The 27,803-nt window shown below is 41.6% G+C and overlaps 1 protein-coding gene across 2 annotated transcripts; it reads left to right on the plus strand.

Moving 5' to 3' along the window:
- The first annotated feature begins 49 nt into the window (after window positions 1–49).
- On the plus strand, window positions 50–27,133 carry fanca (FA complementation group A). 2 transcript variants are annotated; one of them, XM_005449317.4, is made up of 42 exons: window positions 50–299; window positions 408–520; window positions 789–885; window positions 1,842–2,002; window positions 2,489–2,584; window positions 3,535–3,608; window positions 3,772–3,881; window positions 4,360–4,470; window positions 4,678–4,741; window positions 5,972–6,084; window positions 6,769–6,845; window positions 7,492–7,633; window positions 7,855–7,988; window positions 8,137–8,247; window positions 9,497–9,592; window positions 9,799–9,858; window positions 10,586–10,674; window positions 10,996–11,056; window positions 11,157–11,206; window positions 11,371–11,441; window positions 13,269–13,367; window positions 18,140–18,273; window positions 18,374–18,444; window positions 18,897–18,996; window positions 19,118–19,305; window positions 19,518–19,608; window positions 20,927–21,124; window positions 21,278–21,351; window positions 21,769–21,897; window positions 22,026–22,107; window positions 22,924–23,093; window positions 23,261–23,366; window positions 23,474–23,533; window positions 23,623–23,727; window positions 23,916–24,031; window positions 24,317–24,473; window positions 24,752–24,814; window positions 25,329–25,422; window positions 25,527–25,602; window positions 25,837–25,993; window positions 26,079–26,177; window positions 26,291–27,133. In XM_005449317.4, exons 1-42 carry the CDS (start codon window positions 239–241, stop codon window positions 26,381–26,383), a joined length of 4,353 nt encoding a protein of 1,450 aa, XP_005449374.1. In that variant the 5' UTR covers window positions 50–238; the 3' UTR covers window positions 26,384–27,133. The 2 variants fall into 2 exon arrangements, with proteins under 2 accessions (XP_005449374.1, XP_005449375.1); XM_005449318.4 differs by having other exon boundaries at window positions 822–885.
- Window positions 27,134–27,803: the final 670 nt, after the last annotated feature.

Consider the following 27,803-nt stretch of genomic DNA (forward strand, 5'->3'; position numbering starts at 1 on the left):
ACTCACTCCGGCATATTTTCTGTTTGGCCCACAGTTAGAGGGATCTGATTGGCTGCAGTCCGGACCAATGAGAGAGAAGAGCGGCAGGCGCGTGAAACATGGAGGAAAGCTTGAACCAAAACAGAGATTTTGCCGACTGTAAAAGCTAAAAAAAGGCGATTTAAGACGATTTATTTTGCCCGCTATTATTGAGTGAAGGTTCTGTGAAGGCGTTTTGTGAGCGGACAGTGAGAGTGAAATGTTTCTGAGTGCTACGTGTGAGTCGGTGGCTCAGAAAAGGACTCTGTCGAGCCTCCTCGGTGAGTTTGACAGCTGTACCGTCAACATTGTACACGAAAATAATAGAAAAGTTTTGAAACACCCCTTTCATGCAGTTATTTTTTTTTTTTCTATCCGTGTCTTCCTAGCTGGTCGTGAGTTGAAGAGGCCCAAGCTGACAGATGCCCAGAGGCTGCAGGAGGCAGCGATCCAGCTGTTGGAGCAGCAGCAGAGCATCTGCAGCCTGTTCAGGGAAGTCGGGGTGAGTGAGGGGAGATAAGCTAACGGCCTACACTGAGTCATTTAATTAAGATTTTATTTAGGGCATTCTGTAGACTGAACATGTAACAACGCACAATGTCACGACTGGCAGGAGTTTAAAAGAGAAATGATAACCTTCAACTTGGAAACACAAGCACAGAATGACTGCAGGAAGTGCATGAAATGCTTTTAGAGATTAAAAAGAAAAGCTGTTTCACTCTGCACTATTTTGCAAATACCACATATATGTTTTTTCACACTTTTTGTAGCAATCTGAGATATGCAACCTGTCCTCCCATCAGGATGGAGAGAAGAATCAAGTGGCGTCCGAAGGTCTCTCATCCACCATCGCTGGATCGCTGCTGGGTGAGTGTTGGAGACGAGCACTCTGAAATGCTCTCTGAGCTGTGCACCGCTTTTGTTAAATGTGTGGAAAGTTGCTGCTTTACACAGAGTAACTGACTAATAAAATACCACAATTTCACTCACCAAAACTGAAGCACTGACCTTTTTGGATGGCCTGTACACGTCAACAAGCCATAATACCAGTCAGATAATTCATTTAAAAGTTCTCCAGCGAGCACCAACAGCATAAACATAATCAAAATGTCTTATTCACTGACTCCAGGTATTACAGGTGATCCCAGGTTGTAGTGCTTAATATATTGTCTTGGCAAGCTCAAGGATGCTGGTTTGATTCCAGCTGGAGGCATAAATCCCCTCTGGGCTTGCATCAGGAATGCGTTCAGTGTAAAAAACTGACAAATCAAACATGCATTTTCCCGCTGTGGTGACCCCTCGTGACACCTTACTAGCTAAAGTGTTTTCATTGCTCTAATACAACCATTGCCACTTTAATCAGTTATGTTTGTGTCTGCTGAAAGCAAAACATCTGAATTTTTCTTGATTATACTGTACTGTACTGTAGTGCACAGCTCTCATGAATGATGGGATTCAGAGGTTGAAATAAGCTCACTGCTGCAGTTACCAGTGAATCTGTCTTGAAACATTTGCGCAAACACATGAAGTGATGTGGCGCACCCACAATTTCTTTGTACTTGTACAATGACTATAAAGGGCTATTCTATACCTCTGTTCCATGGAAGGGCAAAAATGCCAAAATGCTTTTGCATGAATGGAATCTGTGGTCCTTCAGCTGTGTGCAAAAATATCAGAAATTCAGTTTTGTTGTCTTCTTCAGATGTCTCTTTTTTGTTTTGTGCTTTTATATTCCTTAATGTGACTCGTGGAATTTTAGTGCCACATAAAACCAACGTAATTGTGGCATAAAGTAAATGTTTTGTGTTGCACTGTGTGGATAGCGAGTGAGCTGAGGCGTCAGGCCATGCAGCTGGGTATCCCAGTGGCGGTGGTGTCGGTGAAGACAGTGTTGGAGAGACTGAAGGAGATCACAGAGGAAACCAGCGAAAGGGAGGAAGAGGAGGAGGAGACAAAGAGAGAGATGCTCACTTCCTCGCAGAGAGTGAGTAACTGCCAGAGCATTTGACCATCTAATGCACAGGTGTCGAACTCCAGGCCTCGAGGGCCACTGTCCTGCTTGTTTTCCAACTAACCTGCCCTTGTAGCTTCTTATTGGCAAAGCACACCTGATCCAGGTAATCAGCCGCAGGTAGGGCAGGGATATCTCAAAAACAAGCAGGAGGCTGGCCCTCGAGGACTGGAGTTTGACACCCCTGATCTAAGGTGATTGTGGTGGAAGCATCTGATGCAGTGATGGATTCATTTGTTAATAGCTGCCAAACTTTCATATCTACATGGTGATCTGCACGGTTTGCTCAAACACAAGCAACAAAAAGACAAATATTGTTATATATAATGTCTGGAACATTCTGGCTAAAGCAGCAACAGTCTGTTGCATCTTGTTTCAAATTTTGAATTTTCTCTTTATCATGCCCAGTCCAGCTATCACTTTTTCCCTGAATTAAGTCTGTTCCTGTCCTCCTTCCAGGTCCAGCTGTGTGTTCTGTTGGAATCCAGCAGAGAATTGCTGTCACAAGGAGCCATCTGCCCCAAACTGCTTTGGCAGGAGTACAGAAGAGATCAGGTGTGTGTACACACAGGAGCTTGTATACTGTAAATAAAAGATGGACATAGCTGCAGCTATATCGCCCATTGAGAAGCCATTGAGAAGATAGGTGTAGCTCTTTGAAACCACATACTCACAATCCCTGGACAGGTTGTGAGATCAAGGGACTCCACAGCTGACTTGATAAAGTCATATGACTTCTGTTTGAGAGAAGAGGAGTTGCCATCTATGCAGTCAGTCAGTCAGTCACACTTTGGACCCCTTAGTACCAACTGGGCATCATTTAAAAACACCACAGCTTTCCTGTGTTATGTAGTTGAACTTGTCCATCCCTTTATAACCACGGTGTACCCATCTTCTGACGGCTGCTTCCAGCAGGACAACACACCACGTCACAAAGCTCAAATGATCTCAAACTGTTTTTTTAAACATGACAATCACTTCACTGTACTCACATCGCTTCCAGAGTCACCAGATCTCAGTCCATTAGAGAACCTTTGGGATGTGGTGAAATGGGAGAATAAAATAAAAATGTCTGAGAAATGTTTCCAGCACCTTGTTGAATTTGTGGCACAAAGAATTAAGGAAGTTCTGTCGGGTGAGTGTAGTTTGAATGAAGCAACAGTGAGGTAGTGAGAAAAGAGAAACATCTTTGACTTTGACACAGAACAACCGTCCACATATGTTTCATTTATTTTGTTTTTCTAGACTTTGCTTAGTGTTGTTGGTGGAATATTAACCAACTTTCTGTTGGACTTCAATCAATCACTTTGATCCATCCCTTTCTGCTTTCTGGGGAGATGGGAGATGATGTAGTTCATGATAACCTTCCTGGTTTCCATTAATATTTCTACACTCAGGACTGAATTATATTTAATAAAGATTGGAACTGTGTTCTTGTTTTTTGTAAAAAAGTCTTTCACTTGGTGAACGTTGCTAAAATAGAGAATTTGGTGTGTTTTTGTCAGAGGCTACCCAAACTTGAGATGGTCTACTATCTTCACTCTTACAACATCCTCAATCTGAAGTACATTTTAGAGAGGTAAGAAATATCAGTTAAGGATTTTCTTTCTGTGCAGTGCGCAGAGATGAAGATCAAAACACGGTGTAACTGTCTGAATATTTATGATCTGGGCTGTACTGACAGAAAGCACCCCCACTCCTCCCACACACTCCCTCTTGTTTTGTTTTTTACCTTTGTTTAGTGATGAAGAGGTGAGGTCATGGCTGGTGTCCCAGTTGAGGCTTCTGTGTGGATGGAAGCCTCCACAGGAAGAAGAGGAGACCAAACAGCTTCAGCAGAAAGTGTTGTCAAGTAGGAGACGCTCATACGTTTGTAGCTGTCACTCTTTCATTGAAAGAAATCGTTCAGTTCTTAATGCTGCTTCAGGTTTTAGAGATTTGATCTTTGTCCTATCAGTTATCAGCTTCAGTTGGGAAACTAGTTCCCTTGGTAACACCCCTGTTGATTCCCTGTTGATTTATTATTAATATATTTTTAGTCATAGTTCAGAATAATCCTTATTTTTCCTTACATGGCATTTGTGCAGCCCCTCAGTTCATCCACTGTCTGAAACAAAATGTTCTGATTGGCAGCCCCTCATAAACACAAGGTTTGAATGGCAGGTGGGTGTGGCTTCTGTGGTCACAGCCAGAGCTATATGCATGAAATGAGAGCGTTAGGGACATCCCCTCTCTCTCACATCAAAAGTAGAGTAAGTTTGCTTCAAAGAGAGCGTGTCTGGAAATAATGTAGGTCATTAAGACACCAAGAAAGGTCTTCTGTGTTTCAGGTGTGGTTGGCGTCTTAGTGGGAGCAGGCTTTGAGCTGAGGCACGATCCGGCGGCTGCAGACAGGAGGCTCTCCCTGCTCTGCTGCTCGATTCTAGACGACATGCTCTTCTGTGAGTCTGCGTGTCCTTGTCCCACTTAACCTGTCCTGTGTCGATAAAATATTTACTGAAGCACTTAGATTCACACTTCTGCATGTGGAAAACATCTTTTTTTACTTCTTCGATTGATAATTGTTGTCTTGGTGTAAAGGTAGTACTTTCTTTTCTTTATTTTTAGCCACACTTTTAAAGATTGCATTGCTTTCTGTCGTCTTTCAGGGGTTCTCGATATTGTGGATGAGAGTCTGACGCTGGAGTCTGCTGAAGCAGGAGCTAAGCTTTGGTTCTGGGTTTTTTAAAATTTATTTCTTATTTACTTTCCATGCAATCAGACAGCACTGTTGGGATTGAGGTCTCTGTCTGAGAAAGGAGACCTGTGTTTATATATGTATGTCACCGCAAGATCAGAGATGAAAACTAAATTTTAGATTCTCTTTAGATTTTCCTACAAAACGCAGGAATCAAAGGCAGGAGAGCGGGCAAAGGGATTTATACTTACCCACAAATAGTCACACTAACATAACCTCTAGGTTTCTACTCATGTTTTTATATGCAGGAAAAATGGTGTCAAATGCTGAGCTTGATTTATATAAACTTTAATGATTTTTTTCACTCGTTATTTATGAAGAAGAAAAATCACAATTTTGATGAACACAGATTTTCGTTGTTTACTTTTCTGTTGCACAAAAATAAAGCACCAAGTAAATCAGATGAGGGAGAAAAATTCCTGCTAAAGTTAGTGACTTTTATGCGATGTGCTGGTTAAATGTGCCTTTAAATCAAAGTCAAATCTACTGAAATGTAAATATTACTGGAAACAGGATAGAAAGGGCTTATCCAAACACAGAACCACTTTATTCCTGAGGACTACTGATTAGAACTGGTGAACAAACTCGGGTTACATTTGCGGGAGGATACTGAAAAATACTTCAGTAGCTATTTTATGGTTATTATTCCAAAAACAGTCGTTACTAATTACCAGTCTGTGCTGGAATAAAATTCATCATCAGACGTTAGCGTGAGGACGTGCGTACCTGTCCACGTTTTTGTCACTGCACATACACATCTGCATTACATAGTACATAGTACACCAACTACGCATGCACTCAAGGTGGTGGACAGAAAGACTCTTCGCTGTTATGTTTCCAACTATTCATGTCTGTGTGCGGTTAAGGCTGAACACGGCAGCAGTGCAGCGACTTTTCTAGTCCCGAAGAAGGTTGTGTCAGTGCACCCAACACCTTTGCTCAGACTTTGCTTGCTTAGCCCTCTTGTCCAAAATCTATAGGGTTAGGGTAGGGTTGCCACACTCGGGTTAATTCTGCCCAAAATAGCACTCTGCCGCTTTCACACAGTGACTCAAAGCCAAAGGACCTGCACTGAGGGTTTAATCTAAACATGCAGGCTGTCCAAGTAAAGGGGCTTATGAAACCACGGTGCCTGACACCAGTTTTAGTCTTGGTGTTACATGCAGTGTGTAATTTCTCGCTCTTCTGCTCCGTGTCTTCTGCAGGATTCAGATTTTTGATGCCTCACTGTGTGGAGTTTCAGTGTCAGCTGAAGGCCTTCAGCGTTTCTTCAAACACTCCCTCACGCAGACTCTCACCTATAAGCCCCAACTGAAAGGTAAAGACTTGTCACAGGACACTTCAAACAGACTGAGGCTTTAGTTTTTTTTAATGTTGAAAATTAGCTGGAACCACCTCTATTCATCTGGCAAGACCTTTAAGAGGGAACTGAGAGTTCAGTTTCAGAAAGATTTTCTTGATTTATGCCTTTCGTGCAGGTATACATTTAAAGTGTCATCAATAGTACTAAGGAAGGCGATTAAATCATAAAGTTTCCAAAACTTTAATGGGTTAATCAATACCCATTTAGCTATCAGTTTATATTAATTATTGAGCTATAAATGATCAATGAGTATTTAAAGGTCATACCACCCTGAGCGGGACCGATCTCGTCTGACTTTGGAAGCTAAGCAGGGTCGAGCCTGGTTACCTGGAGCCGGTCATCTACTAACTGGAAGGTTCATGGTTCAATCCCTGGCTGCTTCAGACATGACAGATCTGTAAACATCTATAAAACTTCTGTCTTTGCAGTTCAAAAGTTGAAAGAGTTATTTAAGTCATGTGCTATAAATATTGCACAATTAGGTTAATAAAACACTTTTAGGAAACAACACAAAAAGCATCAAATTAAGGCCTAAACAACTAAAATCACTTGTAAGTCCAGCGATATTTGATGTGGTATAAATAAATCTTTAAAAGTCTTTTTTATGCTGCAGAAATGACATAACTGATATGTTCTCAGTGTCAGATGCAATCACCCTGCAGAATGAGTGGACCTTTGCAAAAGCCAGCCGCTTGCTGATTTCTCTCTTCCGTCAGGTAAATGTTTAATGTAATAACTGTAACTGGGTTTGTCCCTTCGCATCTAATTAAGATTAAGAAGAAGAAAAATGTGTTGTGTATTAAATCTGTTTTCTTTCTGTGTCTGATTTGAAACTAAATGTGAATTTCTTATTAATAATTTCTTAACTAAAAATAGGTGGAAAAACTTTTGAACGGGACTTTATTTGAGACTGTAAACTATTCCCGAGGCTGGGGGAACAACCGAGAATGATCAGCCACCTTTGGTTTTTAAGTGAGGAGGGGGAGTAAAGAAACTACTGCTTTGATTGTTAGAAGTCAGGTTTTAGCTCCTTTCCTTCTCCCTTTAAGCACACTTTCTTCTGATTGACTCATCACAAGCTTAAAACAAAGCTTTGCACTGGGATATGATCCATTTTAAAGGGGTGGAAGGACGCTGGTTTCACTATGACTTTTAGGTGTTAAGTTGCTTTTAACTTTGAGACCTTCATTTGTGTGATATAGTCTCTTTTTCACATTTTGCCAGCTGTGGCTCACAAACAATTATCTGCTGACATCAGGATTAACGCTTTCACTAAAAAGCTAAAAAGAACCACAGTTTACAAATCAGTGGTCAGCAGGGGCTGTTGAGTAACTGCTCTGTCCTGTTGTGTTCCTCTAACAGCTGGCTGTGGTCTTCAGCGTGGAGCAGCTGCTGCGTCACCTGCAGCAGGTTTTGGAAACCCATGAAGTGAACTGGAAACACGTCCTGTGCTTCCTCTCCACCCTGCTGGTGTACTACCACTGTGCCCAGCCCAGCCTGAAAGGTAGGCGTGCTGGTGGTCTATCAGCACAGCCAAGTGGAAGTCTTATGTGCCACTTAGATGAAAGGAAAAAGAAAAAAACAAATTTAAAGAAAAATCATGCACAAGCTTTCATTCCAAAACAGCATAGTGATATTGAAATAAACTCGAGTCTCTGTAGCCGTAAACTAATATTTCAGAGACAGAGGACCACAGTAACATCTGTCTTGTTCTGTCTCCAATAGAGTTGCTGTTCAGACTGCTGAGCTCTGCATTCGAAGGCTATGACCTTGAGAACCTGATAACTGCCTTCTTATTGGCTCGACAGGGTGGACTGGAAGGACCCGGCATCTTCCCCTCGTACAGTGACTGGTTCAAGGTTTCGGCCTTTTAACACCCACCAATAGTTTCTAGTTTATTAATAGTTTTGAGAATTAACTTTTCTGTCATAGACTGAAACACTGAGAGCTTTATACCTTTTAGTTTAATATTTTTAATACCAGCAGGATCTTTTTCTACCTTTCTAGATGTCGTTCGGTGGTGGCAGTAGCTATCATGCAAGCAGTAAGAAGTCGCTGGTGTTCCTGCTGAAGTTCCTCTCCGACCTTGTGCCTTTTGAACCGCCACAGTACCTCAAGGTGACATCCACATGTCTCTGAGTATACACTTAGTAGGAATGCACAGGGTATTAATAAGCTTATATTCCCCTATTTTTTTTTTTTTGCTAGTGCAGACTGCTTTGATTTGCAGTAGCACTAATCTTGCTGGTTTTGTTACTGTGAGTGCACCTTGTCAGTCTTTTTCAACTCACTTGACTGATATCCGGTCTGAATCCTGGTCGCTGTAGCTGCAGTGTTTGTTAAATCAGAAGCTACTTTAGTCACTGTAGCACTGAAATATTGATGCTTATCGCAGTGCATTATGCAGCAATATTTTACTTGTGGAAAATAAGGTTATTCATCATTTGTTTACACACGGCAAATGTGTTAATTCTCAGACTTAAGACTTTAAATATACCCAAGGTTAAGCAGAAGTCCTTTTAGCAGCAGATCTGACCACATATTTTGAGGAATTATTGAAGCTGAAACATTAAATTCAAGGGACAGGGTGATATGAAAACTTCATGTACAGAAGATAAAAGCTTTTTTTGCCATTTGTACACGTATACTAGGTTTGGGTAAATAGGAAATCGTGTGCAGAGCTTAGAGTCAGAGTCAGATAAATACAAATACATACAAATGAATATATATATACAAAGTTCACACTGAGGTAAATTAAGTTTAAAAAATCATCAAAACATTTATTAGAATATTTATGACTATGTTTTCACCTTTAACCAAATACCTTCACTGAACATTGAACATCATTATTTATACATGGAAAGAATAACCACTTAAATATCTTAAATATTAATATAATATTTAATATTAAAATTGTCTTAAAAGTCTTAAGTTTTACTTATGTAAACCTCTCGACAAAGCATTTCCATTTCCATGTGAAAGTCCCCTCTGGTTCTGAGGATGCTAATCGCTCCAGGAGGTTTTCTGTGTTGCCTGCTCGTTGCTGTCAACAGCCGTTATCCTGAGCTCTCATGCTGCTTGCTTGTTTTGTTTGTTAATGATCATTTTCAGCTGCTATTTTCTACTTTTTGTAACATATCTGCTATGAAAAATAGATCGCCCATTAATATTTTTTATATATTCATAACTACATGAGAAGGGTTCCTAACCCTAACCCTTCCATACTTACTGGAAATCAGCTCTGTCTGCTGGGAACAAATGCTAGCAGAATTATAGCATTTCTGGGAGAGTGTAAACTGTAAGAAAACAATAGAAACTGAGAGGAATAGCCCGACTCTGACACCCCACTGTCATTTTCCCCTGCTAGGTTCACATCCTCCACCCTCCGTATGTGCCTGTGAAACACCGCAGCCTCCTGATGGAGTACATCTCACTGGCTAAGACCAGACTGGCTGACCTCAAGGTAAGAAGAAAAAGGAAAGAAGAAGCTCATTATCACTGCGTTACTTTGATTTTTCCATATAATACAATAAAAACCACACTGTGAGCGGATTGTGGTTATTAGTGTAGCACAGAGGAAATAAATATCAACTTTTATCCATTGTGTGTGTGTGTGTGTGCGTGTGTGTGTGTGTGTGTGTGTGTGCGTGTGTGTGTGTGTGTGCGTAGGAGTCAGTGGAGGACATGGGTTTATATGAGGATGTTTCGGCTGCAGGTACATCGGTGCAGGTAACAGTGACACACAGTGGATATTCTATTATAATTTAATTTTTTGCATCATATTCTATTCCATGCTGTGGCCTCCTTCTGTTTTCTATGCTCTGTTATTCTATTCTGTTAAAGTGAATTGAATTGATTGTCATTTTTATGCTTACCATCTCTGCGTTGTTTTAACTCTGTGATGAAAGGAATTCCTTTGTCTCTGACTGGCTGGAGAGGCTTTTATTGCAGATACATCCTATCTGGAAGATCTGTTTCTTGTGATGTTGCTTCCTGCTGTTATGACCCTTTTGGTCAGCAGGAGCACACACACACACACACACACACACACACACACACACACATATACATACAGTGCTTTGTCTTAGAACCATTTGGGGGGTTTTATGGTGGGCGTTGTTTTGCTGTGATGTGTATTGTGTGAACTGTTTTCCCAATAAAAGGCAGCAAGCGGAGGCTGGATTTGGGGTCATTTTGTGGTAGATACCGACGAGGCCTCCCTTGCAAGTAAATCGATCGATCGCTGACTGTCTTGTTTTCTTCATGATGAATAAGTCTCTAAACCAGCGGGGCTTGTGGAAACACAGACCCAACATTTTCTGTAACCCGCAAACTGGCATCAGACCCAAACTATCTTCTACGTCTGAAGTAACTTTGTGTGGACACAGGTGTAATTGGGGATTGCTGAGTCCTGATTTGACATAAGACTAACAGTCCAATGTTTGTGTGTCTGCAGCCTCAGTGCCAGGCTGCCCAGGATGTGGACAAAGCTGTGTCTCTGTTTGAGAGCACAGGCAGAATCTCTGCCACAGTCATGGAGGCCAGGTAAACTACAGCACATTTATACCAGACGCAGGGCTGAGCAGCCAGGGCCCCCAACCCTCGGTTTAAAAGACCGTTAATATGTCTTCTTTAATAGAATTTAGCAGCCATAGAAAGATGTTATTAGAAAGCAGGACAACCACAAAGAGACAATAATGGTCTGAAAGTGACACAAGACATAGAAAATGAACACAAATAGAAGAACAGACTTCCCAGAATGTTTTGGTTTAGTTTGTGATATTTTCTTGAGAACAGCTGAATGGAATAATTCGATTTTTAAATATACAACATGTTATTTGAAGGTCCTCTCTGGTCTTCTCACAGTATCTTCCGGAGGCCGTATTTCCTGACACGGTTCCTTCCCGCTCTGCTCACTCCGAGAGTGGTAAGCGCTTCCTGCCATCTCTCCTGATATTCTTCTGTGCATTCTCATGTGTGAGGTTGTTTTTGTTGCATGACATGCATGAACTGTCATTTATTTGCAGCTTCCTGTGAAAGTCGATGCTCGAATGAGTTTCATTGAAGCGCTGAAAAAGTGAGTTTTTATCAGAGAGATGAAAATGTCATCATATCTCTCCACAGCAGGTTACTCGACAATGCTCCCAGAGTTTATTCTTTAATTAAAATTCATCTAGTTGTTTTAGGTGATACATTAATCATCATCGCAATATGATTATTTGTTACCTTTTGTGTGTTTAGAGCTGATAAGATCCCTGCTGCACAGTATTCATCCTACATGGAGTCCTGCCAGAAGCAGAGACAACAGAATAGTGAGTATTCTTTTAAAGGACCGTTGACATTATTTATTTTAAAGATCGATATTATTTGTTTGATTATTAGCACAGTGCAGTGAAAAAGTATTCAAGGCCTCCTGATTTCTTCTGTTTTGTGTGCATCTTGAAATTGAAACTTAAAACAAACCCTGATTAAACACAACAAAGTTCAGATTGTCAGGTCACGGTGGTCTTGAGTGCTCAGATCATACAGAGGGAGATGCTACAACAGTTTGAAAAGATGAGACTTTTTGAAAAAAAAAAAACTTGGATGAGAGGTCAAACATCTTCACAAGCCAAAAACAGGACAATTGCTTTCTTTTTAAGCACTCGAGACATCAGATTGTGTTGTTTATTATTATTTTGGGTCTAAAAAGTTTGTCATGTTAGTAAATCACCAGTGTAAGAAAGTCATCTGCCCCATTGACCTAAAGGGCTAATAATGCCACCTTTTCTTGACATTGCTGTGGTGGAATTTTGACCCAGTGATTTTTGAAATACTCATACGTTGGAGGTCCTGCCTCAGCATGTCTGAGCTCTTTAAAAGTCTAAAATGTTTCCTTTAAAGTCATTCAGACATGGATTTATCCTTGTTCTGGCACTAGATTTCCAATTCTAGTTGAAAATTAAAAACCTGAGTTTCTCAGGTTTCTCTGACAGGTCACCCTGTCCTTGAAGCAGCAAAGCACCTCTATAAGATAAAATGGTGCCTAATAGATATAATTTGGAATTCTTTATTTGCTTTACCAGACAGAGAGACATTCAGCAGATGTACTTCCTAGTATAACATAAGAGAGCACAGAATGACTGGTAATGTCTTTCATGGGAAGTGATCAATGATTAGAGTTTATAAGTGGAGATATATCAGCAACAACTGCAGGTAAATTGGATTAATGCAGTGCTTTCTGCCTGCTATAGCTCTACTTGTTAATGGTGTGCTGGCTCAGACAGAACAGCAGGGTTGCTGATGTGCACGCCCAAACCAGAGACAGACGCTGGAGACTTTCTTCATTTCCCAATTGAAGCATGAAGACAAAGCAACACATGTATATACCAACAGCTGGGCTGGGCTTGTGGAAACTTTGTTGCACCTGACTTTAAACAAATAATGCCCAACCTGTAGTGAATGGTCAACCATAAGTTGCAAGATACTGTGACTTATTTTTTATTTGACTACAAAATATTTAAAAAAATCAATAACATACTTTCATGACAGTAAGTGTAGTCTCCCTCTGCTGGGCATTCGCAGAATGCATGTTTTAAACGCTGCTTCATCAGCTTTAGTCTTCAGACCCTGAAAGATTTGGGTGTGCATGTACACGTCTGTGTTGAGTTGATTTTATTCCTGCAGCCTCCTGAAGGAAGCAAAGCACTCATGATCTGAGAAGTGCTGCATGAGAGAGCCATGTCATCACACATGATCATTCAGCACTGCACTCATCAGACTGACTCACTTACTGATGAATCAGAATGATGAGTTTATGTGGGGAAAGTCAGATTAGATGTAAGACGAGGTTTCGCTCTATGGTGAGTGAAAACCGGTGCAATAAATTCTGTCACCTTTTGACAGATTTGTGTTTTTCAGTCTACACAGAGGTATAATTTTGCAGAGACACATCGTTCTATTAGTTGAGCTGCTGTGCTTTGGATTGTCAGATTTGAGTTACTGACGAGTATATTTAATTATCACCACACTCTCAACCCTGAGAGCCCTGTACATATACATAATAAGCACCTGACCTGTGCAGCCACAGCTTTCCACTTATTTCATATAATACAACATCTCATAGTCGGAAACTGATCCTGATCATCTCCTGTTTTCAGTGAATGCCACGAGTTCAGACAGCAAAGATGACCCCCTGGAGGTCCTGAAGATTCAGCTGCAGGAGTTTGCAGAACTTGTCATTGATGGAAATGATGGAGGTGGGAAGGTGTTCATGCGCTCACTCACACGTTTTATATTCTGTCAAGGAAAACGCTTCATTCAATTCAATTCAATTTTATTTATATAGCGCCAAATCACAACAAAAGTCGCCTCAAGGCGCTTTATATTGTACAGTAGATAGCACAATAATAAATACAGAGAAAAACCCAACAATCATATGACCCCCTATGAGCAAGCACTTTGGCGACAGTGGGAAGGAAAAACTCCCTTTTAACAGGAAGAAACCTCCGGCAGAACCAGGCTCAGGGAGGGGCGGCCATCTGCTGCGACCGGTTGGGGTGAAAGAAGGAAAACAGGATGAAAGACATGCTGTGGAAGAGAGACAGAGATTAATAACAGATATGATTCGATGCAGAGAGGTCTATTAGCACATAGTGAGTGAGAAAGGTGACTGGAAGGGAAAAACTCAATGCATCATGGGAATCCCCGGCAGCCTACGTCTATTGCAGCATAACTAAGGGAGGATTCAGGGTCACCTGGTCCAGCCCTAACTATATGCTTTAGCAAAAAGGAAAGTTTTAAGCCTAATCTTGAAAGTAGAGATAGTGTCTGTCTCCCGAATCCAAACTGGAAGTTGGTTCCACAGAAGAGGGGCCTGAAAACTGAAGGCTCTGCCTCCCATTCTACTTTTAAATACTCTAGGAACAACAAGTAGGCCTGCAGTGCAAGAGCGAAGTGCTCTAATAGGGTGATATGGTACTACAAGGTCATTAAGATAAGATGGGGCCTGATTATTTAAGACCTTGTATGTGAGGAGCAGGATTTTGAAATCAATTCTGGATTTAACAGGAAGCCAATGAAGGGAAGCCAAAACAGGAGAAATATGCTCTCTCTTTCTAGTCCCTGTCAGTACTCTTGCTGCAGCATTTTGGATTAGCTGAAGGCTTCTCAGCGAGTTTTTAGGACTTCCTGATAATAGTGAATTACAGTAGTCCAGCCTGGAAGTAATAAATGCATGAACTAGTTTTTCAGCATCACTCTGAGACAGGATATTTCTAATTTTAGAGATGTTGCGCAAATGGAAGAAAGCAGTCTTACATATTTGTTTAATATGTGCATTGAAGGACATGTCCTGGTCAAAAATGACTCCAAGGTTTCTCACAGTGTTACTGGAGGCCAAGGTAATGCCATCCAGAGTAAGAATCTGCTTAGATACCATATTTCTAAGATTTTCAGGGCCGAGTACAATAACCTCAGTTTTATCTGAATTAAGAAGCAGAAAGTTAGCGGCCATCCAGGTCTTTATGTCTTTAAGACATTCCTGCAGTTTAACTAATTGGTGTGTGTTACCTGGCTTCATGGATAGATAGAGCTGCGTGTCATCTGCATAGCAGTGAAAATTTATGCTATGTCTTCTAATGATGTTGCCTAGGGGAAGCATGTATAATGTAAATAGAATTGGTCCTAGCACTGAACCCTGTGGAACACCATAATTGACCTTAGTGTCTGAAGAGGACTCTCCATTTACATGTACAAACTGGAGTCTATTAGATAGATATGATACAAACCACTGCAGTGCAGTACCTGTAATACCTACAGCATGTTCTAATCGCTCTAATAGGATATTATGGTCAACAGTATCGAACGCAGCACTGAGGTCTAGCAGGACAAGCACAGAGATGAGTCCACTGTCAGAGGCCATAAGAAGATCATTTGTAACCTTCACTAAAGCTGTTTCTGTGCTGTGATGAGCTCTGAAACCTGACTGAAACTCTTCAAATAAGCCATTCCTCTGCAGATGGTCTGTTAGCTGTTTGACAACTACTCTTTCAAGGATTTTTGATATGAAAGGAAGGTTGGAGATTGGCCTATAATTAGCTAAGACAGCTGGGTCTAGAGATGGCTTTTTAAGTAAAGGTTTAACTACAGCCAGCTTGAAGGCCTGTGGTACATAGCCGATTATTAGAGATAGGTTGATCATATTTAAGATCGAAGAATTAATTAATGGCAGGACTTCTTTGAGCAGTTTTGTAGGAATGGGGTCTAAAAGACACGTTGATGGTTTGGAGGAATTAATTATTGAAGTTAACTCAGAAAGATCAATTGGAGAAAAAGAGTCTAACTTAACATCGATGGTACTAAGAGTAGCTGTAGATAATATTACATCTGTGGGATGATTATTGGTAATTTTTTCTCTAATGATAAAAATTTTATTTGTGAAGAAGTTCATGAAGTCATTACTAGTTAACGTTAAAGGGATTGTTGGCTCAGTAGAGCTCTGACTTTTTGTCAGCCTGGCTACAGTGCTGAAGAGAAACCTGGGGTTGTTCTTATTTTCTTCAATCAGTGACGAATAGTAAGATGTTCTGGCTTTGCGGAGGGCTTTCTTATAAAGCAGCAAACTATTTCTCCAGGCTAAATGATGATCCTCTAAATTTGTGACACGCCATTTCCTCTCCAGCTTACGAGTTATCTGCTTTAGGCTACGTGTTTGAGAATTATACCACGGAGTCAGGGACTTTGGATTTGAGGCCTTAGTTTTCACAGGAGCTACAGTATCCAGAGTCGTACGTAGTGAGGAGGTAAAATTATTAACAAGATAATCGACCTCTGTTGGAGTAGTGTTCAGATAGCTGCTCTGCTCTATGTTGGTACAGGGCATTGAAGATGATAACAGTGGGTGGATTATATTCTTAAACTTAGTTACAGCACTTTCAGAAAGACATCTACTTTGATAAAGTCTACTCTCCACTGCTGTGTAATCAATTATTGTAAATGTAAATGTTATCAGGAAATGATCAGACAGCAGAGGGTTTTCAGGAAACACTGTTAAATATTCAGTTTCTATGCCATACGTTAAAACAAGATCTAGAGTGTGATTAAAGTGGTGGGTGGGTTCTTTTACATTTTGAGAGAAGCCAATTGAGTCTAGTAACAGATTAAATGCGATGTTGAGGCTGTCATTTTTAGCATCTACATGGATGTTAAAATCACCCACAATAATTATTTTATCTGAGCTGAGCACTAAATCAGATAAAAAGTCTGAGAAATCAGAGAGAAACTCTGTGTAAGGCCCAGGTGGACGATAGATGATAACAAGTAAGACTGGTTTCTGAGTTTTACAGCTGGGGTGGACGAGGCTAAGCATCAGGCTTTCAAATGAATTAAAAGTCTGTCTTGGTCTTTCGTTAATTAATAGGCTGGTGTGAAAAATTGCTGCCACACCGCCCCCTCGGCCTGTGCTTCGAGGTTTCTGGTAGTTAGAATGACTCGGGGGTGTTGATTCATTTAAACTAACATACTCATCCTGCTGCAACCAGGTTTCTGTAAGGCAGAGTAAATCGATTTGTTGATCAATTATTAAGTCATGTACTAACAGAGACTTGGAGGAGAGAGACCTAATATTTAATAATCCACATTTCACTGTTTTACTCTTTGGTTCAGATGTGGATACTGTATTGTTCTTTCTTTGTGATTTTTTATGTTTAAGTTGTTTATTGCTGGTTTTTAGTTTGTTTTTTGTCTTTTTGGGAGCTGACACAGTCTCAATGGAGATGGGTTTTTGGGGGGGTAGCAGGAGGAGAGAAGCTGCAGAGAGGCGTGTAAGACTGCAACTCTGCTTCCTGGTCCCAACTCTGGATAGTCATATTTTGGGGGGTTTAATGAATTTGTCCATATTTCTAGAAATGAGAGCTGCTCCATCCAAAGTGGGATGGATGCCGTCTCTCCTAACAAGACCAGGTTTCCTCCAGAAGGTTTGCCAATTATCTATGAAGCCCACATCGTTTCTGGGACACCACTCAGACAGCCAGCAATTTAAGGAGAACATGCGGCTAAACATGTCACTCCTGGTCTGATTGGGGAGGGGACCAGAGAAAACTACAGAGTCCGACATTGTTTTTGCAAAGTTACACACCGATTCAATATTGATTTTAGTGACCTCCGATTGGCGTAACCGGGTGTCATTACTGCCGACGTGAATTATGATCTTACTGTATTTACGTTTACCCTTAGCCAGCAGTTTTAAATTTCCTTCAATGTCGCCTGCTCTGGCCCCTGGAAGACAATTGACTATGGTTGCCGGTGTCTCTAGCTTCACATGTCTGAGAACAGAATCACCAATTACCAGAGTTTGACCCCCGGCGGGTGTGTCGCCGAGTGGGGAAAAACGGTTAGACACATGAACAGGTTGGTGGTGTACCTGGGGCTTCAGTTTAAGACTATGCTTCCTCCTCACCGTCACCCAGCCGCCCTCTTTCCCCAACTTCATGAGTTCTTAATAGAGATTCACACAGAGACCAGTTTCTTTGGTCTTTCTGATCTTATGGAATTTGTTCAGAAACATGTGTGCATCTGTGTGCATCTGTGTGCACTGTTGAATGTGGGAAAGTCAAAGTATCCATAGAAAATTCAGGATTTAAAAGCTCCACTGGAGACACGAGTTCCCACAGCAAAACGTGATCTGGAATCTGACCACACAGTTTCCACTTCATGCTTACAAGTTCTTGAGATTTTGACACACAAAGAACAACCAGAGTTAACAGGTTATTTAACCAGTTAACCTTTTACATTTTTTTTAAATTAAGATTTTGGTTTTGTTTGTTGCCTTGGCTTGTTGTGTTGTGGACCACAAGATGGCGCCACAGTATGTGAATCAAAGACCCTCAGGAATAGAGTGTCTGTTATAAAGGCTCAGCTACTGAATGATGTATACGTTTGAAAAAGTATACGAAGTAGTTTTGATGAAGGCTTAGCCTGTGTTAGTCGTTCAGGTTCCTCCACAGTTTGTTCAACACTCACGTGTCCTCAGACATGTCGGCCCAGCTGTCCAGGATCTCACACACGCTCAGTGTTATCTTCCCCGGTCGTCCCGATGATCCGATTGGACAAAAGGTCATCAGACTTCACACTGACGTTCCTCCATCCTCCGAGCTCCATGTCAAAGTACGCACTGATGAAAGTCTATAAATCAGCAGTCCTCTTGCAGTATGTGTGTGCTAACTAGTATGCATTTTTTATTGACTCTCTCTCTGTCCTGCTTCAGGTTGTCAATATGATCCTAAGAAACTTCTGCCAGTGCATGCTAAATTCTTCCAAAGCAAACCCTCCCAATAAGTGAGTAGGACCTCAGCTTGGCTTTAGTTCAGGAAAAGTTGCAAATCGTATATTTAAATAATCCTGAGCTCTTTTTAAATGTGTTGACAGACTCAAAGCCTTTGATAGAGCTTTGCAATAACAGATGGAGGCTTCTAAATAGGTTCTAATCATCAACACCGAATCTGGAATCCTGATTCTAATCTGATGGATTTGAAAGTGTACTAAAACCAAAGTGTGTCTCCTTTGTGTTGTCCAATTAAAAGGCCAAAATATTAACTAGTTCCTATAAAATGAAAGTTGATCTCTGCAAGATGTAAATAAAACCTTGTCCAGGGTACCTTCAGAGTCTTCTTATTTAAAGAGCTATAAAAAATAAATAAATTTAAGTTATATTTGATCTTCAAATTACATCCTAATCAATTTCCTTTCAGTCGACTAATTGCTGCTGCTCTAATTGTTTGCATCTTTAGACAAAGCCCATGGGCCTCGAGGTTTGTGAGCGCTCTGCTTGGTAACACACAGCTGCTCTCCAGCCTCATACACAGACTCTGGGACCTGCTTCACAACCAGGTGCATAAACCCACATTTATTCCCTCTATTTATATCTGACTTTCACTTTGTGTCGTGGACTTTTAATTTTATTCTCATGCTTAAGTTATGTCAATAAGTATTTTTATTCTTCCGTATGAAGTGGGTGTCGCTGAATGCTGCCCATGTACTCGGCCTGGCAGCATTCCTGGTCCACCTGTATTCCTCGGTGTCTCACAGTCCTCTGGTTCAGCTGGTGCCGCCCATTCGGCCTGAGCCAGTGCCGGCTGAAGAGGCTCTGAGCTTGGCGCTGTCCTGCAGCACACACGCCAACATGCTCTTCTGTGCCAGGTGAGGCTTTCCATGCATGGATGTTGACTTTTAATGGAGCGTTTTAATGATTGCATGCTCTCTTTATGTGTGTGGATATCATCTTTAATTCCTTTGTTAGTGATAATGTCCTGCACCTGTAACTAACAAGGATTGGTCATGCATACAATCCACGTCTTTACATCTTTATTATATGTTCAGTAATAGTGATTTGGCTCATTGTGGTTGTCCAGGTTGTGTGTAGCAGCTGTCTGTTACGGGATCTGCAGAGAGGACTCACTGCCTCAACAGCAGGACTGTATGCCCCATAGTCTCTATAAGAAGGTATAACCTTTTTTATTTGTGATTAAGTAATGAGGTTTGCTTATTGCTTTTCTTTAGACTTACTTGGCCATGGTGTATATACATGTGCTGGTGCATTTATGCAAACCTTTCCAGAATAAGTTCTTGGTGGCCTTTTGTTTGTCTTATGCTTTTTCTTTTTTCCTGTCATATACATACTGCGACAAATGTGGATGCTCATATTCTTGGAAACTTTTAATTAAAGATTTCTGTGTATGTAAAGTAATATATGTGAACTTTTACTCTTAAATATTAGATATCCCTAATTTGCCCAATCTAGCATCACAGCTCTGACTGTGAGCACAGAAGCCCCACCCACCCAGCCAATCAGACGAAAGCTGTCTTAACTCTTTCCCCCATAAAGATGACATTTGACGACATTGCCCAGTGTCCTTAATGACAAGTTTTGACACCTCAGTATATATCAATAAAGATGTGGTTTGATGACTATTAGAATAGAGCACCCGCTCTAATTTCTGATGCAAACCCCGTCATTTTTTCTATAAGCAGGCTGAAATATGACAGAAATCACTCATTTCAGAAAAAGAGCTTCAAGGATAATTCGTTATAGGCTGTCACTGGGTAAAGAGTCAAAGGTGCCCTTAATGGGTGTAAAGCAGCTGGTTTCAGGCAGAGTGTGACCTAAGGGGCTGCACAAAGTCACAGAAAAGAGACAAATAAGGAATTTTTCTTTTAACTGTAACCAATAAAAAGCAATTCTAGTGCAGCACATGAATAAAAACATGGAGCTGGTAATGAGCATAATGGGTCACCTTTAGGCACAGGGTTAAATTTGAGGGCTAAATCTAGAAAACAGATGTGTCCAAAACTGAGACTTGTAATAAAATAAAACAGAAATGCAGTACTACCTCGCACCCTGCCTTTGAGAAGCTGAAATAAAAGCATGTGATCAAATAGTTTATAATGAGTTTATGTTTCCTCCACACTTCCTCAGCCTTGGCTATTAAAGGAGACGGTGCAAAGTTTTGATTTTATTGTGGAAAAAGAAGCGGAACAAATGCAAATATCATGACAGACACTGCACAGTCACAGTGCAAACCACTTGTTTAGAGTTGTATTCTTTGCTCAGTGCTTGCATTTGTACCTTAATTTAATCAATAAAGCCAAACAAACAGCCTGAATAAACAAAGTGCGATATAGAATAAAGTCTTAAAACTCATTAAAAGCCCCTCCTGCCTTTATTACATCATTCTGTGTATCGTCCGTCTTAACCAGCTTTCTGGGCCTTCCCTCTTTTCATTACTTAGCACTACTTATATTATTGTGTGTTTGTGTTTAGCTTCTGTACCTCATCCCACGACTGTTACCTGAAGCCAGAGGAACTGTAGCTGATGCTGGGCTAAGTGAACAACTGGAGGAGAAACATACCGGCCTGTGGAGCAGCATCACCGACTCCAACAACACCTGGAGGAAGACGGCCTGGCATCTGTGGAGGAACGCTGCCTTCCAACAACTCGGACAGATACCACAGTATCAGGTCTGTGCTGGGTCCCCTGTTTCTCCATTAAACACACACCTGTGCAAAGATTGTTTTCATTAATGAGCACAGGTGTTTGTGTGCATGTAGAAAATGATTCATGGAGTAGTTGTATTGATGTAATAATCATGAAATCTCCTTATGTCTGTCTAGTTATTGTTCTCAGAATGGTTAGCTAATGAGCTCAGAGTACAGAGGAGTGAGGACGCCCTGTCTGATGCTGAACGGTAAGACGGCAAACACACCATGTGAGTTTAGAAAATAAAATTTGTGCCTTAAAAAAACAATAGAAAGTTTAATCTAAATTTTAGCAACTCTGCCCTTCAAATTAAAAAAAGGCAAAAAACATGCCCTACTGGCTCAGCCTCCACTTCCAGGATGAATCCTTATGCACGTACAGATCGGTTGAAGCGGTGCTGCTAATTTTATGATCCTGTTGCAAATCAGCTGTTTTACTGCAGACCTCAAACTTCCAAGCAAAAATACTGAAGCTGTGGCAGTCTAGAGGTGCAGAAGATGACTTTGAAGGAAAGATTGGTCAAATTAAAATCTGAAATACTTTTTCCTGTGATGGACATTTTTCCCCTCCAAAGAAAAAAATGTTGTTTGGGTTCCTGCTTTTATTTATTTGTTCCTCTCTGCAGTCAGGAGTACCAGCAGTGGGCCTGCATGGAGCTGTACCTGACTCGTCCAGAGAAGCAGGGAGGCTGCGGAGGAGACATGAAAAACCTCTGTTCTCATTTGCTTAATGCCATCATGGACCAGCAGTTAAGGTACTAGTAATTAACATTAATGTGCAAAGTCCTTAAAATCAACTTGTCAGTCAATTTAAAAACCTCTTTTAGAGTCAGGAAATGTTCAGTTAACGTGAGAAACTGTGTGTGTCCATATTTAATGTCAGCCGTTGGCAGAGCCTGGAAGCACAACAGCACAGAGTGCCAGGAAGAGGAACCTGCTTACCAGACATCCTGTCCCGACTCCAGGTGCGTGCACACTAATTGCACAACTCTGGAATCTTGTTTATTACAAACCTGGTAAAAAAAAGAATCTAATATAATATTTAATGAACAAGAAATTATTACGTGTGAAAAAAAAAAAAGGCGGTTTTGCTCTGTTTCAGTATGACAGTCAAACTGCAGTAGATCAGTAACACCATCTGGACTTTTATATGCTAATTTTTAACATTGTTTCTGCAGTTTTATCATTCGGTGACACAGGTAGTAAAATTGAAAAAAGTATTCATGACTATAAAAAATGATACGTAACTTTGAAAGTTCCTTTTTTCCCTTATTTCTGCAGCAGTGTCATATGGATGAGCTGTATAGACATTATAGTTAATAAAGTGTGGTAAAATAATGTTTATATTGAAGTATATTATATTAAAGCTAACAACTTCACACATAACATTTTGTGATCAAGAAAAATATTATAGTGATCTTCTTACATATATATTCATAAAATGAAAAAATATAATCTTAGCCTTTTATTTGATTTAAAAAATGCAACAAAAATCTGATTGCTCAATACATTTAAAATTCTGGCTACAGAATGGGTAAAAATTTCTTATGTGTCACACTCCACTCTGCAGAACAAGCAGAAATATCAGTATAAAGTTTTTGTCTTTTTTTAGACGTAAAAACTACAAAATTAAAGCCCTCGTAGAGTCCAAGTTACACAGAAGTTGCACAGCAGCTTCTGGAGCATCATCAGCTTCCGTGTTGTTTTTGACACATTGGTGTACAGTCTGTGTGACTTCAGTTAAACTAGTGAATAACGCTTACGTGCGTGTGTATGTGCAGGAGCTTGTCTATGAGATGGACATGATGGAGTGGTCCGGCAGCCATGGCAGCAGAGCTGGTGTGGGTGACTTCCTGTTTGAGGTGTTGTTTCAGAGATACTCTTCTACAGTGACCTCACAGAGCATCAGCGCCGACGTCAGCCTGCAGCGCTTGCTGCACACATGGAACAGGTACGCTGTTAACTATGAGAAGCACTATACAGGGAGACATTTCAGGGGCGTGGCCAAAGGGGGGGCTGTAAAAGGCTGATGGGGTATTGTTGGCACACTCCTTCTGTGGTACGTGCCGGCTCATTGCGATTGTTAATCCACTGAATCTCTGTTTGTGTGTGTGTCAGAGTGCTCCTGGCTCTTCCAGCTGTGTTGTTGATTAAAGTAAACACTGATGGAGGGGGAACAACACTGAGCTGCAACAAGCTAATAGAACACATCAACCAGCATCAGGTGAGCAGCTCATTTAATGTCTCTTCTTAATCTGATGTTTGACTGGAAAAAGTACTTTTTATGCTCACCTCTTTCTTCACCTGCACTCCCCTCTGTTCATGCACTAGAGGAAAGCGTGTTCTCCAGCAGGCTTGCTGTCTTGCCAGATAACTGCACACTTTCTGAGAGTAAGAATCTTACTGAAATCTAAAGTTTATACAGTTTGTACCTTCTAACTGAGCTTGTGAGATTATTGAGAAGTGTGCTTCCTCTCCAGGGTCTGTTAGGTGCCAGTGTACGTTGTGGACAGCCAAGAGAAGAAGTCAACAAAGCCTGGTCTCAGATCAGCGTGCAATGTCCTGTTTTGATGATCTCCACAGTGGTACTGTCTGTTTTCTCTATAAAATGACTCTTTTCATTTGCCACCTTCAATATTTAGAAAGGTGATGTCCTAAAAACTTTTATAACTCGAATCACCGATCAGTGATCTATCGTTCTTAGAGCCTGTGTGAAGCCTGTGATGTTGTGTAGAGATGACAGTAATATAGCATCTTTGTTGTGTGTGCACAGCACTGGTGGCAGCATCTCCGTCCCATCCTGTTGTCACTGTGGCGTCGTCTGTGTGATGAAGAGACGCTGCCGGAGCAGCTGCAGCTCCTCACAGACTGTCAGCACTGGGCCTGCAGGTAACACCTCCTTCAAATTATGTAGACCTGACACAGATGGTCACATGAAATATGTTCACATGTTAGACTCGTCAAATGTGACTCCCTTGATGTCTGTAACAGCTTTGCACACTTTTCTTCGTATCAGCCACCTTCATGAGCTTCATGGGGTTTGTTGTGGGTGCATTAGTGCAGAATAGTCCTTTAAATCTGATTTAAGATACTCAGATTTGATTTAAATCTGAGTATCTTGGTGAACCCTACAGAAACCCCATGTTAAAGTTTTTCTTTCCATCTGCTCTGCAGTTTGGAGAAAGGCCAGCTGTTGCAGATGCCTCCAGTTGCAGCTCTGCTGCTGGCGGCCAGCCTTCATCGTGTCTGGCGAGGCTGTGAGGCAAACAAGCCGAGCTTCAAAGCTGTGTTGAATGTCCTGCGACCAGACAGAGACTCAAAATACAGACAAGTAAGAACACAAAACTAATTCTAATTGCTGTTCTTTTTTTCTTCTTTTTTTTTACCGTTAGTGCACCATTTAATTCTATCTACTGGGCAAAAGTCTGTGAGCTCAGAAGCACCACCCACCACCAGCCACTCAGACAAAAGTTGGCTTAAAAGAAGTGTGGCCTTGAAGTGAGAGAAGCTCACTTGAAAGATTTGTTTAATAAGACAAATCCACTGTGCTCTTTTGAACAGAGCACCATCCAAACTTTTTCAAAAATGCTGTCGTGTTTCTGCTTCCAGGTTCTCGTTTTCCTTCTTTTCCTGTGTGTTAACGACTACCTGACGGCACTGCTATATCCTCAGGTAACTGACCACCTAAACAACGATGCTGGGATTTACAACATTCACACTCATAAACAAGTGGAAACTGGTCTTTCCAATGCATTTGTCTAGTCTGTCTTTGTTCCATGAAACCTACACAGAAACAGTCCAGGAACACAGGAACTGACTGTGAAGACATGCACAAAATATGATAAATACTTATTTTATTACAATTTGTAGGATAACAGTATTTTATTAGCAGAATAGTCTTGGCCCCAACCTCTGGACCCTGGTGCTGCTTTTGATATCCTGCATGAATAAAAGTCCTTTTTATGGATTTGTGTCCAAGTGAACACCTGCCCGTCAACCAATGAGAGCTTGGATAGGCTCCAGCCCTACCCTGAATCGAATAAACAGGAAGGAAATGGATGAATGGACAGAAAAACAGAAACAATATGAATGGAAAATAATGCAAAATGAATTCAAGAGAAAAATACAAGCCTGTTTTGTTATTTCTGTCTGTGTTTTATAACGTGCATGGTTTTTGTTCCTCTAGGAGAGGAGCTATGAAGAAGGCCAGGCTTTATGCACAGAGCTCCTGGCTGTGTTGATGGACTCTCCTGATTGGCTGCTCATCTTCAAGTCCAGCGGTAAGGTGAACAGCAGCTCGGTGCTCTGGTCATCATTTAAATCTGATTTGAATTTGATGTGGTTGAACTGATGTGCTGTGTTTTTATTTTTCACTCGATTCCAGAGCAAAGCATTTATCAGTCGGTTACCATGGTGACGTCAGATGACTTTACAAAACTAATGCCGTGGGCTTTCTGCAGGTGAGTGTTGCAGTTGATTAGTAGAGGTGGGGCCTTGCAAACAGCTAGGTTGATTCATGAATAGCACATGAATTAAATGCTGCTCTGCACTAAAGCTGACGCACCATCACATTAGGAACGACAACAGGCCAAACACACACACACACGTGACAAGATGGAAGTTCCAACCTCAACTCTTATCAATATTTGTACCTGTTGTACCTTCTAAATTTCCTTGTGTTCATGGCCGTTCAGTTTGCTGCTCCTGCAAAGCGCCGAGCTACTACAGAGAGCTGTGCGTTGTCCAGGGTTCCTCCATACTGCCATTGTCTGCTACCTGAGCATGCTGCAGCTCTTCCTGGAAGGAGACACTCCATCACCTGACCCTGAATCCTCCAAGAAGCAGCTGGTGGTTTGTACTCTAACTTCTAACTGGTCATATTGCAGTGTTGGAGATGGCACTGCTCTGGAATCACGCTCATCATCTGTTTTGGTAGGCGGAGCCTTCCCACGTCCTTGGCCGCACCAAGCAGTTTCTTCTAAGAGCCATCTCGCAAACGCCTCTGACTATACTCTCTACGGGGCAGCTCCGACAGGTGAGCAGAAGTTGCATCAACATGTACGTTACCCGTTGCCTCTTTCACACCTGTCTCACACTTTCATATCTCCTTCTTGTCCTGCCTATCTGCTTGTGGTTTTCTCGGTCCAGCTGGAATTGTTGAGTGCAGAACTGGACCCGGAGCTGGCAGCAGCGCTGTCTGTGCAGCTCGAGCCTTCCAGCCCAGAGATGGACTTCCTCTGATCGACCGAGATCTCTCTACGCTAATATTCCAACCCTCCGTCCAACAGAAACACGCTGAAACACTGCACTGTTCAGACTCGGCTTTGTAAAAAGAAAACCTGTTTTATTTACACTGTTTTTTTTTCCTTTTTTTTTTTTTACACATTACACACTTTCTTACACACATGTACATCTGAAGCCCTTTCAATGCTACAATTCAAAAGAACACTTTGATTTGTAATAACTTAATAAAAGCAGTGAGCCGATAGGAAAACTTGTTCCTGGAACTGCAGCACTACAGACGCTTTACTTGGATCAGGCAAAGAGAAGGTTGCAGTATTACAGCTGCATTTAAGCCGGTTACACAGTCAGTAATGTGAATGTCAGATATTAATGAAGATATTCAAGATTAACAACATGGTGGTCTTAACAGCTTATTACTCATAAAGCCTGCAAAATCAGTTATTGTCTGACTCTGAGCAGCAGTGTAAAACATCTGATTTAACTTACTGTAAAATTTTATTTTAGTTCATATTCTAATATTTCTGTCAGAAGGTCAACTTTAGTAACACCCATCATGACCGAGCTGTTATCTTTAATGTATTTTAGTTGGAGTCTGGTCTACTTGGCAGCATCTTTTTCAGTATTTGGAATTTTTGGTTGTTGTTTGTCTATCAAGAGTCAGTGTGATGAGTGTGTTGAGCTGTGAGGGCCACCGTACTGTTCTCTTTACAAGTTATTATCCTCAGATTTCACAGAATCATAATTGTACTAGCTTTTAATATGATATAAGGTAAACCACTCCAGGTCGGGGATGAGTTCCTGCCCCAAGTGGAGGAGTTCAAGTATCTCGGGGTCTTGTTCGCGAGTGATGGGAGAAAGGAGCCGGAGATCGACAGACGGATTGGTGCTGCGGCTGCAGTGATGCGGACGCTGCACCGGTCCGTCGTGGTGAAGAGGGAGCTGAGTGTAAAAGCGAAGCTCTCAATTTACCGGTCGATCTACGTCCCTACCCTCACCTATGGCCACGAGCTGTGGGTAGTGACCGAAAGAACGAGATCGCGGATACAAGCGGCAGAAATGAGCTTCCTCCGAAGGGTGGCTGGCCTCTCCCTTAGAGATAGGATGAGAAGTTCGGCCATCCGGGAGGGGCTCAGAGTAGAGCCGCTGCTCCTCCACTTCGAAAGGAGCCAGTTGAGGTGGTTCGGGCATCTGACAAGGATGCCTCCTGGGCGCCTCCTGTGTGAGGTGTTCCGGGCACGTCCCACCGGGAGGAGGCCCCGGGGCAGACCCAGGACACGCTGGAGAGATTATATCTCTCGGCTGGCCTGGGAACGCCTTGGTGTTCCCCGGATAAGCTGGAGGAGGTGGCTGGGGAGAGGGAGGTCTGGGCTTCTCTGCTTAGGCTGCTGCCCCCGCGACCCGGCCTCGGATAAAGCGG

The sequence above is a fragment of the Oreochromis niloticus genome, linkage group LG7 (assembly GCF_001858045.2).
Source record: "Oreochromis niloticus isolate F11D_XX linkage group LG7, O_niloticus_UMD_NMBU, whole genome shotgun sequence".
Taxonomy (NCBI): Eukaryota; Metazoa; Chordata; class Actinopteri; order Cichliformes; family Cichlidae; genus Oreochromis; species Oreochromis niloticus.